The 16,418-nt window shown below is 36.6% G+C and overlaps 1 protein-coding gene across 2 annotated transcripts in view; it reads left to right on the top strand.

Moving 5' to 3' along the window:
- Nucleotides 1–16,418, top strand: part of CTNNAL1 (catenin alpha like 1) — a 98,622-nt gene that overhangs the window by 40,598 nt on the left and 41,606 nt on the right. For both annotated transcript variants that reach the window (XM_069105964.1, XM_069105955.1), the window contains exons 4-6: nt 5,163–5,282; nt 9,337–9,426; nt 9,919–10,089. In XM_069105964.1, coding sequence (XP_068962065.1) covers nt 5,163–5,282; nt 9,337–9,426; nt 9,919–10,089 — 381 coding nt within the window. The remainder of the gene's footprint in view (nt 1–5,162; nt 5,283–9,336; nt 9,427–9,918; nt 10,090–16,418) is intronic.

Below are 16,418 nucleotides of genomic sequence, written 5' to 3'. Positions count from 1 at the left end.
TGTTAAACAGTTCAAAATAGACAGGGCCCACCATTCTTGGCAGGTATTTCGTTAGGGGGTGATTTGGAGGTATACTTGATTTCAGTAGTGTGTTAGGATAACGTGGCCATCCTTTAAAGGTAACTTTTATTTCCAAAAATTCCCCGACCCCAGTAGTTATGTTTCTACTCTACAATAGTCATTTGATAGGGTATAAAGTGAGTTTTGTAAAGGATAATTGTGTAATTAGAGCCCATTTAAAAGACATGCCTTTTTTTAGTTAAATCATATCAGGAGCCATAATTTGGGGAAAAGTTGATTTAAGCATAGTGAGGATTCATTGTTTCAGAGAAATTAATTCACTATATGTAAATGGGTTCATATTGGATATCTTGGGACACAAAGTCTCTGAGAATTCTCACAGAGGCAAAAGCTCTAAGTGTATACTACAACCAAGCACTGACGAACACTGGTTATTGGAGCAGCATCTGGAAGACCAAGGTCAGAGGGAAGACGTTAGTGCCTTGAAACATCCCTTCCTTGCACATGCAATATATGTGCCTCTCCCCACAAACACCTTGGCCACCGCGATCCCTACATATATGTCCCTCTATTTGTGACTCCCTAATAATGCTGAGTGTGTTTTGGGGATATGCCCCAGGTTTATGGGGGAGATGTTTTGTTACTACTTTCTTACTGTGCCATTTAAATGCCATTACTTTGAGCTAATTGCAGCCTTTGACTGTTAAAAGGTAAACACATCATTGGGAGCTCATGGGCTATAGTTTTAGTAAGGCACACCTACATAGTGCCATGAACCCAGGATAGTTCTCTGAGACACCTGACTGGTGATTGCTGGTTGGGGGTAGTGGTGGAGGTGTCCCTGGGGTGCTGCATTGTGGGGGTGACTCAAGTTGACTGTCTCAAAATGAGACTACCTTCTTTTTAAGGATTCCACAGATAGAGTTGACCTTAAGTCAGCCAGTCTCTGGAAGGGTCCTGTTTATTGTCAGTTGCCTTTGTCCAGAGGCCAGAACCCTAATGTTGTTTAGGAAATTTTCAGTTTGATCAAGAATTACACTGATTTGCTTCCTTTACAAACATTAAAAAAAAATTAATCCTAGAGTTTTGTAAGTAAATCTGACTACTATTAAGACTGTAAAATTATGGAAGGGGGGGAGGCAGAACCAAGATGGTGGAGTAAAAGCAGGTATTCACCAGAGCTTTCAAAAACCTATAAAAAATGACTCTAAAATTCTAGAGCAGCAGAACCCACAAAAAGATAGAGTGAAATAAATATCTAGCCCAAGACAACCTGGAAGGTCTACAGGAAAGGTCTACTGCACCAGGCTGAGAGAGGAATCCAGTTCAGCATGGACCAGGCCCCAGTGAACCTGGAGCAGGCCTCAGGGGACTGAATCACAGGCAGCTGTGACAGTTTCCAGACTTCTTAACCCACAAATGCCAAAGACAACTTGGAAGGTCATTAGGAAAGGGATGTCCTACCTGGGTGAGAGAGGAGTGAAGTTCACCCCCGCCCCAGCACAGCCCCCACCCCAACAAACCAGGAGTAGGCCTGGGGAGTGACTAAATCAGTAGTGGTGGCAGCAGCTGTTTCCAGAGCTCTCCGCCCACAGATAGTACGGGGATTGAACAACTGGTCAGAAAGATTACAGGGGTCTCTTTGTTGGCAATGAGACAGGACTCTGTTGCTTTACCCATACTTAGATCTGGATGGTAGTCCTGGGGCGAGAAGGAGCAGGGCATAGGCGAGCTTGTGGCAGCAGTGGAGAGGGATCGCTCCTCACAATTCCCAGGCAGAAAAGAGTGCTTGTGGTCACTCACAGACCAGAGCACAGGCTAAATACTTCTCTTTAGATCATACAAACTTGGGAGAACTGAAAACTTAGAGTTCCCTAGAATTATCTCTGAAAAAAGCTGCACAAAACCCTTGAAGCTTGGGACAGTATGCCCTCCATACTGGAAGCAGAGCCCTGCCTTAACAAAGAGATAAAAAAGTCAAGAAATATGCTGGAGAAATGAGCAAACAATGGGAAAAAAACTCAGACTATAGATTCTTGCTTTGATCATAAGGAAGATCAAAACACACACTCAGAAGAAAACAACAAAGTCAAAGTTCCTACATCCAGAGCTTCAAAGAAAAATATGAATTGGTCTCAGACCATGAAAGAGTTAAAAAAGAATTTTGTAAATCAAGTAAGAGAAGTAGAGTAATAATTAGAAAGAAATGAGAGTGATGCAAGAAAATCATAAAAAACAAGTCAATAGCTTGATAAAGGACCCCCCCCCCAAATACTGAAGAAAATTACACCTTAAAAAATAGACTAGACCAAATGGAAAAGAAGTTCAAAAGGCCAATGAGAAAAATGCCTCAAAAAGCAGAATTGGCTAAAAGGAAAAGGAGATCTAAAAACTCACTGAAGAAGATGATTCCTTAAAAGGTAGAATGGAGCAAATGGAAGCTAATGACTCAATGAGAAATGAAGAAATTATAAAACAAAACCAAAAGAATGAAAAATTAGAAGACAATGTGAAACATCTCATTGGAAAAACAACTGATCTGGAAAATAGATCCAGGAGAAAGAATTTAAAAATTATTGGACTACCTGAAGACCATGATCAAAAAAAGAACCTAGACATCATCTTTCAAGAAATTATCAAGGAAAACTTACTGGAAAAAAAAATATTCTAGAACCAGAGGAGAAAATAGAAATGGAAAGAATCTACTTATCACCTCCTGAAAGAGATCCCCAAAGGAAAGCTGCCAGGAATATTATAGCCAAATTCCAGACTTCCCAGGTAAAGGAGAAAATGTTGCAAGGAGCCAGAAAGAAACAATTCAAATATTGTGGAATCACAATTGGGATAATACAAAATTTAGCAGCTTCTACATTAAGGGATCAGAGGGCTTGGAATATGATATTCCAGAGGTCAAAGGAGCTAGGATTAAAACCAAGAATTGCCTACCCAGCAAAACTGAGTGTAATCAATGATGGGAAAAATGATATTCAATGATGTAGAGGAACTTAATGCATTCTTGAGAAAAAAAGATAAATAGAAAATTTGACTTTCAAATACAAGACTTAAGAGAAGCATGAAAAGGTAAACAGGAAAGAGAAATCATAAGGGACTTATTAAGGTTGAACTGTTTATATTCCTACATGGAAAGATGATATTTCTAAGTCATGAGACCTTTCTTATTATTAGGGTTGTTGGAGGGAATATATATAGACAGAGGGCACAGGGTGGGTTGAATATGAAGGGATTATCTAAAAAATAAAATTAAGGGATGAGAGAGGGATGTACTTGGAAAAGGAGAAAGAGAGAGGTAAAGGAAAAAAAGAGACAAGATAAAGCTTTTACAGTAGAGGGGAAGATGGGGGAGGTGAGAGGAAATGAGTGAACCTTACTCTCATCAGAACTGGCTTAAGGAGGGAATAACGTACACACTCAACCGGGGATGGAAATCTATCTTACCGCACAAGAAAGCAGGGGGGAAGGGGATAAGAGAAGTGGGGAGAGGGTGATAGAAGAGATGGGAGATTGGGGGAGGGGGTAATCAGAAGCAAACCCTTTTGAGGAGGGGCAGGGTGAAAGGAAGCAACATGACTATTATGGTAGTGTTTTGCATGACTACACATGTATAACCTATATGAATTGCTTGCCTTCTCAATGACAGTAGGGAGGGAGGGGGGAAGGGTGAGAATTTGGAACTCAGTTATAAAAGCGAATGTTAAAAATTGTTTTTACATGTTACTGGGAAATAAGATACACAGGCAATGAGGTATAGAAATTATCTTACCCTGCAGGAAAATAGAAGGAGAAGGGGATAAGAGAAGGTGGGGGGGGAAATTTGATAGAAGGGAGAACAAAATATGGGAAGGGGTAATCAGAAGCAGAACACTTTTGAGGAGGAACAGGGTCAAAGAAGAGAGAGAATAGAATAAACAGGGGGAGGGGGAATAGGATGGAGGGGAATACAATTAGCCATAATAACTGTGGGAAAAAAAGGTTTTTTGAAGCAACTTTCTCTGATAAAGGCCTCACTTCTTTAGCATATAGAAAACTGTGTCAAATGTATAAAAATAAGAGCCAACTGATTGTTGGAAAAAATTCCCCAACTGATAAATGATCAGAAGATATAATCAGTTTTCAGATGAAGTAATTACAGCAATTTATAGCCATATGAAAAAAATATCCCAAAACTGTTGGAGACATGCAAGTAAAAACAATTCTGAGGTACTACCTCGTACCTATTAGATTAGGTAATAGGACAGAAAAGGTAAATGACAAATGTTGGCGGGGATGTGGGAAAAATAAGACACTAATATACTGTCGTTGAACTTGTGAATTGATTAAACCATTCTGTAGAGCAATTTGGAACTATGCGTGAAGGGCTATAAAACTGTGCATACCCTTTCACATAGCAATACCACTACTAAGTCTATATCCCAAAAGGAATAAAAAAACAAAAAGGAAAAGGACCTATATGTACAAAAAAATATTTATAGCCACTCTTTTCAGGGGATAAGGAATTGGAAATTGAGGGGATGCACATCAGTTGGGGAATGGCTGAATAAGTTTTGGTATGTAATTGTGATGAAGTACTATTGTGTTATAAGAAATGATGAGCAGGTCGTTCTCAGAAAAACCTAGAAAGACTTACATGGGTTGATGCAGAGTGAAATGTAATGCATACAAAGTAACAGCAATATCATAGGATAATTAGCTGCGAATGACTTAGCTGTTCTCAGCAATACAACAATCCATGACAAATCTGAAGGATTTAGGATGAAAAATGCTATACGTCCCCAGAGAAGGAACTGATGCCATCTGAATATAGATTGAAGCAACTTTTTTTTTACTTTATTTTTCTCGACTTTTTTTTAATCTTTGTTTTCTTTCATAACGTGACTGTTATGGATATGTTTTGCACGACTACACATTTATATGGAATTGCTTGCCTTCTCAATGAGGTGGGTTGGGGAGAGAGGAAGGGAGAGAACTTGGAACTCAAATTTTTTAAAATAAATGTTAAAAATTATTGTTTACATGTAAATGGGGAAAATAGATACTAAATAAATATTTTAAAATACACAAAAATTTTTTGCTAACAGTATTTCAGCATAAAAAAGATTACAAAATTATGTTTTGTTTTATAGGTCCTTGCAACTATGGAACAGCTGGAGAGCGTGAGGAGTTTTCAGGAGTTTGTGCAAATATTCAGTCAGTTTGGTAATGAAATGGTAGAGTTTGCACACCTAACTGGAGACAGACAAAATGTATGTATTTTCTAGGTCTTAGAAATTTATAGTAAAAATGCAAAATTTACTTTTATTTTCACACGAAAGTATGTTCTTTTCTAAGTGAATTGTGCCCAAACTTTATATAAGCCTTTATGTATGTTTTTGAGAAGTGAATCAGGATGAGGCAAATAAATAGCTGTGCTTCGTTTTTCCCACAAGAATGTATAACAATTAGGGGCAGCTAGGTGGGGCACCACCAATAGAGCACCAGTCCTGGAGTCAGGAGGACCTGGGTTCAAATTTGACCACAGACACTTAACACTTACTAGCTCTGTGCTCTTGAGAAAGTCACTTAACCCCAATTGCCCTACCTTCCCCCTCCAAAAATAAAAAAAGACCCAAAAAATTGTATAACAATTGCATGTATTTTGTGTGTGTATTAAAAAAACAAACAAACACTTTTTAATAAAGAGTTGTTAGGTTCCCAGGCCAGTCCACAGAAGCCTGAAGAATGTTATCCAAAATACCATACAGTTTAAATTTTTCATTCCCCTGGTATTTATTGAATAGAAGATTCATATTTCAATAGAGATTGGATCACATCAGTCAAAATCAAGATTTGATGATACTGTGAATGCTTTTTAATATCATTAATAATAATAATAGCTAGCATTTATATGATGTTTAACTTATTTAAACCTTATAATAACTCTGGGAGGTAGATGTTTTTATTATTCTCATTTTATAGATGAGGAAACTAAAGCTGAGGTGAAGTAAGTGTTTGAGGCTTCAGGTCTTTTAGACTCCAGATCTGGCATTCTATCTGCTGGACTACCTAGCCACCTGGCAGATACTTTAGTTTTCAGTGAAAAGATGAATAGACAGGAAAACAGCAAAAATTGAATGAGAAATAGTTTTTATTGATGTCAACTACTCATGCTTGAGGAAAAGCAGCTTTAATTAGAAGTTTATGAACTAGGTAATGGGAATGGTGCAGGACTAGAGATGTGAAATGAGGTATACATTATCAAGTCAATATGTTGAATTGTTTTGCTTATTTATACTTATCTTTTTTATACTTATTTTTATTTATTTTTATAATATTTTTATTTTATATTTTATATATTTTATAATATTTTTATTTATTTTTATTTTATACTTATCCAAAGAGTCAGACAAGACTAAAACAACTGTTCCCCCAGACCTGGAAAGTTGTCCCTCTTTACCTCAGCTTCTTAGAATTCCTGGCTTTCTTCATATTCAACTAAAATACCACCTTTTGTAGAAAGACTTTTCCCAATCTGTCTCACCCCAACCCCAGCTGCTAATGCTTTCTCTTTTAAATTTACCTTCTAGCTATTCTATGTATCTTGTGTACATATATACTTACATATATATGTGGGGGTACACACACATATATGTACATATTATTTCCCTAATTAGAATGTAAACTCCTTGAGAGCAGAGAATTTCTGCTATTTCTTTGCATTCTCAGTGCTTAACACAGTACTTGGCATATGCTAAGTGTTTAGTAAATGCTTGTTGATGGGATTGATACACTTAGAACTTGTTGACTGACTGGGCCCAAATAAAAGTTGATAGTGTTTTGATATCAACTTGGAGGAAGTGACAAGAAATAGCCTTGGATCCTGGGGTCTTCAGTATTTTTACCAGTGATTTTTTTGAAAGCATAGATGATATGGTTGCCACATTTGCACATGATGTGGAGCTTTGAGGAATAGGTAGGTACCGTAATGGATGATGGATGGGATCAGGAGGTGCAAGCTAGATCCATGAGCCAATTTGAATAAGGTGATAGATGGGATTGAGTTTTGGAATGAACCTTAGATTTCATTGGTATATGAGATTCCCGTTGAGGACACTCCCTCTACCACTGCAGATCAGCTTCTTCTCCACAACTTAGAACTTGAGAGAGTTGCTTGGGTTAAGATCACACAGCTGGTTTTTGTCTCAAGCAAGATTTGAACACAGTTATTCACTGTGTCATACTACCTCTATGGGTGAAAGTTAAGGCCAGGAATATCTGGTCTGTATCCAAAAGAGTTAAAAGGAAAAGATTCATATGCACAAAAATATTTATAGAGCTGCTTTTTGTGGTGGCAAAGAATCAGAAATTGAGGGGATGCACATCAGTTAGGGAACGACTGAACAAGATGTGGTATATGATTATGATACAATACTATTGTGCTATAAAAAATTGTGAGCAGGATTTTTTTTTCAGAAAGACCTAAAAAGACTCATATGAACCAATGCAGAGTGAAGTGAACAGAACCAGGAGAACATAGTAACAATAATATTGTACAATGATCAACTGTGAATGACTTAGCTATTCTCAGCAATACAATGATCCAAGACAATTCTAAAGGATTTATGATGAAAAATACCAACCACCTCCAGAGGAAGAACTGATAGAGTCTGAATGAAGATCAAAGCATACTTTTTAAAATTTCTTTTTTGTCTGTGTTTTCTTTTGTAACACGATTAGTATGGAAATATGTTTTGCATGTCTGCACATGTTTAACCTATTTTATATAAAATTGATTTCTGAAGGAGTGGAGAGGCAAGAGAGGGAAAGATTTTGGAACTTAAATTTTTTTAAAATGAATGTTAATTTTTCTTACATGTAATTGAGAAAAAAATAAAATTTTTTTAAAAAAGAAAAAAAGAAAGTTAAGGGCAGGGAGAGAGAAGGTACCTGTGGTATAGGATTGAGCAAACTTTATACTCCTTCAGGGCAGCAGCTTCTGTGTATCATATAGTCATAGAGTGTTACCTGGGGCACAGAGGTTAAGTTATTTGCCCAGAGTTCAAATACCCAGCGTGTCAGAGGCTGCACTTGAACCTATGTCTTTCTGGTTGCAGAGCTAGTTAACTGTACAGTACACCAAGACGCAAAACTGCTGATTAGACATTTCACATTTTATCCCCTTCCTGTCCTGTCTCCTTCAGAACCAGTGCGCTGTAGCAATCCAGGCTGGCTGTCTGGGCTCTTCTTGTTAGTGGTTATCTTTTCTGATACAGAAGTGGAATAAATATAAAGAAGTTCATAGGAAATCAGCTTCACAGATAAAGAATGGGCAAGCATGGCTGGGTGACAGTTTTGTGAAGAAGATCAGAAGGTTTCAGTGGACTGAAGATTCAGTATGAGTCAGCAGTACTGCCTTTTATTTATATGCCACAATTATTTCCCTTTAAAACGTTTCTCTCCACTAAACCTTCCTTTATAAAATAACAAAAACATTTAAGGAAATCCATCTGAAGTTACTGTTGCTGGCAGTGTTTTACCAGAGTCTTCATTCCTTGGGCTTACTTCTCTCTTTAAAGGAGAAGGGTATGTGTCCTTATGAGTTCTCCAGGACTCCAGGTGAGATTGTTCACCATAGTTCATCCTAATTTGAGTTCTTTAATGGCGGCTAGGTGGCACAAAGGGGAGGCTAGGTGGCCCAGTGAATAGAGCACCGGCTCTGGAGTCAGGAGGACCAGAGTTCAAATACAGCCTCAGACACTTAACACTTCCTAGCCATGTGATCTTGGGCAAATCACTTAACCCCAGTTGCCCTGCCCTCCCCCCTCCAAAAAAAAGCAAAAATAAAATAAAATAAAGTAATGTTGTAATTAAATAGACCCTTGGAGCCTGGCCTAATAGTATTGTAACATTATTTCTATTTGGAAAATACATTCAAGATTTCAGTCAAACAACTTAAAAATAAGGTTTTTGGAACACAACCTGGTGATAATTTTCAAAAATGCATATTTCCATGTTTAATATAATTATACATGTATAGCCTATATCAGATTGCTTGTTGTCTTGGGGAGGGGGGCAGGGATGAGAAGGAAAAAAAGGATTGGGACTCAAATTCTTATAAAAGTGAATGTTGAAAACTATCTTTTCATGTAATTAGAAAAAATAAAATACTATTAAGTTGGAAAAGTAAAATAAAAAATTTTTATTTCCTTTGATTATAGCATCTTTAAGTCCTTTTTCTTAAGTGAAGAAGTTATTCAGGTGTTGAATTTGTTTCTGTAGTCATTCAGAAATGTTTGTAATTTCATTTTCATTCCATTTTAGGATTTGAAAGATGAAAAGAAAAAGGCAGAAATGGCAGCAGCTCGGGCAGTTCTTGAGAAGTGTACTATGATGCTTCTCACAGCTTCAAAGGTAATATGAAAGTTAGTGGTTTTAATGTTTTAGTATTGAGAACTTAGAACACTGGTAGTTTGCATCATTTTTCTTTTTATATCATTTTTTAAAACTTGAAATTTTAAAAATTGTACTCTTAAGAGGAGAACTTTATTCTAAGAAATCTAAGACATGAAATATGTAGGAAAGTTCTCATTCTCCAGGACAATCCTTTGGGTTATATGGTGCAATTATGATTATCCCTATTTTATGGAAGTATCTTAGGGGTGGATTTGTATCCAAAACTCCTAACTCTAAGCCCTGTCTACTATACATGCTTACTCCTTATATACATATCTATGGAGCACCTGATATGTACTAAATAAATTAATTGCTTACATTGATGCATTAGTATTACTCCTTTAATTCCTCATATCACTATAGAGAGATTCCTCAGTTACAAAATTCATATATTCTTCTGAATATTATGTAAGCATTCACCTAAAAGAAGTTCACATGTTTTTTTTAAAGACATGTCTTAGGCATCCTAACTGTGAATCAGCTCGTAAAAATAAAGGGGGAGTATTTCATCGAATGAAACTGGCTTTAGAACAAGTAATTGAAATTGTAACAGACTGTAGACCAAATGGAGAGAATGAAACATCATCTATCAGTATATATGCTGGCATAAAAGAACTTAAGGTAAGAATAAGAAAGAAATATAATTTTTTTCCATTCCCTTTTTCTCTTATTAACAATGTCCATGGGTTCATGTTTTAGGATAGAAGCTTTACAGAGATAAGTAATATCTATGTTTTTAATAATTGACTGCATTTTCACCTCTGGGTTCTCAGTAACATTTGAATTTTTCTCTTTGACCAAAATGTTATACTCTTTCTATTTCTCTAATGAAGTTCATATATAGGTATGTATATGGCTGCTGTTAGAGAAGTCATTTCCTGCTTGAAACCATTATGTACCAATAGATAGAACTTTTAGATTAGGCAAAGCAGTTCATTAATTGTGCTGAGATAGAGGACCAGATCCAGCTCTAGAACACTGTTGTATACTTTGAGGCTATTGGTTTAAAAACTTGAAGGTAACTCAGTCCAACTAGTGGTGATTACAACATACTAAATTAAGACTTTTTTAAAATTGGTTTATCATAGAAGACTAATTCATATATGAGCTCTAAGCATTTATTTCCATAAATTTGTGATCTTACTCATATGAAAGCTACTCTCTCCAGTACATCTCAAATCCAGTGCAGCCAACTCTTGTCCTTCAAAAGTTCTTGGCTTTATACGAATGCCATTGAAGCATAAAACCTATCTTTTGATTATCCTTCTCTCATGATAAGCACACCTTTTCTGTTCCTATATTTCTCTGATACCATTCTTTATGCTATTACTGTTACACAATTCTTTAGTATAAAAGGTGTTACAGCCTCATTGTGCATACATTGCACAGTCTTCTACATGAGATAAACTCAAGAGTTTAACTATTGATGTGGGAAAAGCCAAGTATATGATGAATTTCTAATATCTATGCCAGTGATTCTTAAACTTCTACACAGTGGTAAAAAACCCTTAAGTTTACTTAAATTATAATGTTTTATTCTTTTCAGTCAGCAAAAACTCACCTTCCCTTTCTCTCTCTCTCTCTCTCTCTCTCATCCCGTGCATTGGGAACTAAAGAAAAATGAAAGCCTCTGTTATAAACACATGTAGTCAAGCAAAACAGATTTTTGCATTGACCATCTCCAGAATGCACACACATACACACACATATAAGTGATACATATGTCTCATTCATTATTCTGAGTCCTTTACCTCTCTGCCAGGAGGTATATAGCATGTTTCATTATTAGTCCTCTGGAATCATGGTGGCTCATTATCTTGATCAGAGTTAGTTATTCTGTGAAAGTTGTCTTCACTATATTATTGTCATTATATAAATTGTTCTAGTTTTATTCATTTCACTCTATATTAGTTCATATCAGTATTCCCAGATTTCTTTGAAATCACCCCCTTCATCAGTTCTTACAATACCATAGTATTCTATTACATTCATATACCATACCTTGTTTAACCTTTCCCCAATTTATCCCCTCAGATTAAAAGAGGGAAGAATTATATATACACATTCAGTTGGGTATAGAAATCTATCTTACCCAACAAGGAGGTATGAGGGAAAGGGTATAGGGGATGTTAAAAGGGAGAACAGATTAAGAAACAAAGTGATTAGAAGCAGAACAGACTTTTGAGGAGGGACAAGGTGAAAAACGAGAGAAGGATAAACAGAAGAAAATAGAATGAAGGGAAATACACAATTAGTAATCATAACTGTGAATGTGAGTGGGATAAACTTATCATAAAACAGAAGTGGATAGCAGAATGGATTAGAAACTGGAATCCAACAATATGTTGTTTACAAGAAACATACTTGAGCCAGAAAGACACACACACACACACACACACACACACACACACACACACACACACTTAAAATAAGGGGTTGGAGCAGAATCTATTATGCTTCTGCAATGGTAAAAAAAATAACAAAAAAACAAACCCCAAAATATAGGTAGAAATCATGATATCAGACAAAGCTAAAGCAAAAATAGACCTAATTAAAAGAAATAATCAGGAAAAGTATATTTTGCTAAAAGCTACCCTAGACAATGAAATAATATAAAAAATGTTTATAGCAAGTTCCCTGATAAAGGCTTCATTTTGCAAATGCATATGGAACTGAGTCAAATTTATAGAAATAAAAGCCATTCCCCGGTTGATAAATGGTCAAAGGACATAAGCAGGCAGTTTTCAGAAGAAGAAATCAAACCTATCTATAGCCCATCAAAAAAAATGCTCGAAATCACTACTGATTAGAGAAATGCAAATTAAAGCAACTCTGAAGTAATACCTCACAACTATCAGATTGGCTAACATGACAGAAAAGGAAAATGACAAATTCTGGAAGGAGTGTAGAAAATAGGAACATCCATGCATTGTTGGAGTCGTAAACTGGTCCAACCATTCTGGAGAGCAATTAACTGTGCCCCAAGGGCTATAAAACTGTGCCTGCTCTTTGACTCAACAATGCCTCTACTAGGTCTGTATCCCAAAGAGATCAAAGGAAAAGGACCTATATGCACAAAAATATTTGTAGCAGCTCTTTTTTGTGGTGGCAAAGAACTAGAAATTGAAGGGATACCTATCAATTGGGGAATGGCTGAACACGTTGTGGTATATGATTGTTATGGAATACTATTGTGCTATAAAAATGATGAGGGGGAGGATTTCATAAAAACCTGGAAAGACCTATATGAATTGATGGCAGAGTGAAGTGAGCAGAACCAGGAGATCATTGTATACTGTAGAAGCAGTGTTGTTATAGGGATCAACTGTGAAAGACTTAAACACTCTGATTAATACACTGATCCAAGATAATTGCAAAGGACTTGTGAAGAAAAATGCTATCTTTCTCCAGAGAGAAAAGTCTCTGAGTGAAAGTTGAAGTATAATTTTTTCACTTAAAAAAAAATAAAAATGTAAATATCTCAATAGCAAAAAAAAAAAAAAATACCAGTTAATTGCTTTGGTGGTGAGCATGGTCTTAGGAAGGGAATTTGTATTTTCTCAAAGAGCGTTAAATTAAAACCCAATCACCATCTACCATCACAAAGGATATAAATATGTGTGTATGCATTTGTATACATCTAAATAACCAGAATTACAATTGGATATATTACCCTATAGGGAAAAAAAGTGGGTAGGGGATAAGCAGGGGGATGATAGAAGGGAGGGCAGATTGGGGGAGAGGCTAGTTAGAAGCAAACATTTTTGAAAAGGAATAGGGTCAAAGGAGAAAATAGAATAAGTGGGGGGCGGGATAGGATGGAGGGAAATATAGTCTTTCACAATATAACTTCTATGGAAATAATTTGGATAACTACACATGTACAACCTATGTTGAATTGCTTGTCTTCCCAGTGGGGGCGGGTGAGGAGGGAAGAAAGGAAAAAATCTGGAACTCAAAGTTTTAAAAACAAATGTTTAAAAAAATTGTCTTTTACATACAGCTGGAAAATAAGATATACAAGCACTGGGGTATAGAAATTCATCTTGCCCTACTAGAAAGTTAGGGGAGTGATGGGGGAGGATATAAAAGATAACAGAATGGAGGAAGGGGTATTCAGTAGGCTTGCTATTTTGGGGTGGGGTGTAGGGGAAAGATGGGGAGAAAAAATTGTAACTCAAAATCTTGTGGAAATGAATGTTGAAAACTAAAAATAAATAAATAATTTTTTCAAATAATTTAGATAAATAAATAACCAGAGTTAGGTCCAAATTAGGAAATACTCTCTTGGACTTTACTGAAAGAGTATTGACCACAACAAGACTGTCTTCAAACTCTCCAGCTTTGGTATTGGCACAGCCTTTTCTTTGTGGTACTAATAAATCAAGATTCCAACTTCACAGATGGGCATATGACCATACATTTTCTCCTGTTAGCTGTTTTTGCTGTTGGTCACAAAGTCACAACAATCATGAAATCAGTCTCTTCCACTCAAAAAATAATTCCATTCGAAGCATAGGCCATAGTATTGCTGGGTCATAAAAATAGATGATACACACTTATTAAAATAAGCACATTAACTTCACGCTGAAAAACATTCATAATGGTTTTTTCCTTTAATTTATATGATTTCCAAACTCTATTCTTATTTTTAATTCATATTATGGAGTTTAATTTGAGGTAGACCTAAGCAGGTTTTCTTTTTTCTTTTCAATTATTTATTTATTTTTAGTTTTCACCATTCACTTCCATAACATTTTGAGTTTCAAATTTTTTCCCCATCCATCAACCCCAAGATGGCATGTAATTTGATACAAGTTCTACATATACATTCATATTAAACATATTTTCACATTAGTCCTGTGTAGCAGCAAGCACCCCAGTGTCCCCAGGGTGCCTGCTCACACAGGTTCTTGGATCTGCTTTGTTAAAGGAAAGCAACTCAAAATGGGTTAACAAGCTTACTTTAATCAGTCAGACATATATCGTTTACCTTGTTCAGGAGAAAAGGTCAGCACCCTGAACCTCAAAGTATACAGGCATAATTATCAAGACAGAAACATCAAGTAGACAGATTTCCAAACTGTCCAACCATTACATCCATACCCAGTCAACATCTGGGTTTCCACATTCTGGGTTTTTCAAAGCCGGGGGACTCTCAACAACGGCTTCCCAGAATTCAGATCAAATCACAGAACACTTCTCAAAGTGAGTCCCAAAACAAAGCTACACATCAGGGCTTATATAGCCTTCTCCTGGCTCAGAGAATGTAACAACCTTATTGACTCACTGGCCAATCAAGAAGTATCTACTGAAAAACAAGCCTCCCTCCCCAGGCTTCTGGTGCACTTTAGCCTAGGGGCAGGGAAGATCTTCCAAATTTGCATTCCCATTACATCCTGTAAAGAAGAATTAGAACCAATGAGAGAAACCATGGGAAAGAAGAAACGAAAGAGAAAGACACACACACAGAGAGAGAGAGAGAGAGAGAGAGAGAGAGAGAGAGAGAGAGCAAATAGTCTGCTTTGATCTGCATTCAGACTCTATGGTTCTTTTTCTGGAGGTGGATAACATTTGCCATCATGAGTCATTTAGAGCTGTCTTAGGTCTTTACATTGTAAGTAGAGATAAGCACAATGTGGTATTACTATGTAAAGTGTTCTAGTTCTGCTCACTTAACTCAGCATCAGTTCATGAAAGTCCAGGTTTTTCTGAAGTTTGCCTGCTCATCATTTCTTTTTTTCCCCCCCAAGTTATTTATTTTTAGTTTTCAGCATTAAATTCCATATTTTTTACATTTTCTCCCACTCCTGTCTGTCCTCCCTCCCCAAGACAGCATTCAATCCAATATAAGCTCTACACATACATTTCCATTAAACATACTTTCACATTAATCATGTTGTATAGAAGAACCAGAACGAATAGGAAAAACCACAAGAAAGAAAAAGCAAAGCAAAACGAAAAAAGAAAATAGTCTGCTACACTCTGCATTCAGACTCCATAGCTCTTTCTCTGGATGTGGATGACATTTTCCATTATTAGTCCTTTGTAAATGTTTTAGGTTCTTGCATTGCTGAGAAGGGCTAAGTCTATCAAAGTCAGTCATTGTACACTGTGGCTGTTACTGTGTACAGTGTTCTCCTGGTTCTGCTCAGCACCAGTTGATATAAGTCTTCCCAGGTTTTTCTGTTTTGGGGGGAGGGGGGTTTGGAGGGCAATTGGGGTTAAGTGACTTGCCCAAGGTCACACAGCTAGTTTTTGTGTTAAGTGTCTGAGGCCGGATTTGAACTCAGGTCCTACTGATTCCAGGGCCAGTGCTCTACTCACTGTGCCACCTAGCCGCCCCCCAGACTTTTTCTGAAGTCTGCCTGTTCATCATTTCTTATAGCACAGTAATATTCCATTACATTCATATACCACAACTTGTTCAGCTATCCCCCAATTGATGGGCATCCCCTCAATTTCCAACTCTTGGCCACCACAAAAAGGGCTACTATAAGTATTTTTGTACATGTGGATCTTTTTCCCATTTTTATAATCTCTTTTATGTTACATACCTAGAAGTGGTATTGCTGGATCAAAGGGTATGCACAGTTTTATAGCCCTTTGGGCATAGTTCCAAATTGCTCTTCAGAATGGTTGAATCAGTTCACAACTCTACCAGCAATGCATCAGTTCCAATTTTCCCACATCTCCAACGTTTATAATTTTCCTGTTTTGTCATGTTAGCCAATTTGATAGGTTTGATGTGGTACCTCAGAATTGTTTTGATTTGCATTATCTCTAATCAATAGTGATTTAGAGCACTTTTTCACATGAGCACAGATAGCTTTAATTTCTTCATCTGAAGACTTCCTGTTCATATCCTTTGACCATTTATTAATTTGGGAGTGACTTATATTCTTATAAATTTGACTCAGTTCTCTATATTTTAGAAATGAGACCCTTAT

Source organism: Petaurus breviceps, unplaced genomic scaffold (assembly GCF_028583685.1).
Source record: "Petaurus breviceps papuanus isolate PSGF00001 unplaced genomic scaffold, PetGlider_PUasm1.0 138, whole genome shotgun sequence".
In the NCBI taxonomy this organism is placed as follows: Eukaryota; Metazoa; Chordata; class Mammalia; order Diprotodontia; family Petauridae; genus Petaurus; species Petaurus breviceps.
Note: the sequence above shows the minus strand (reverse complement) of the source record. Positions and strands in the feature narration are given on the sequence as shown.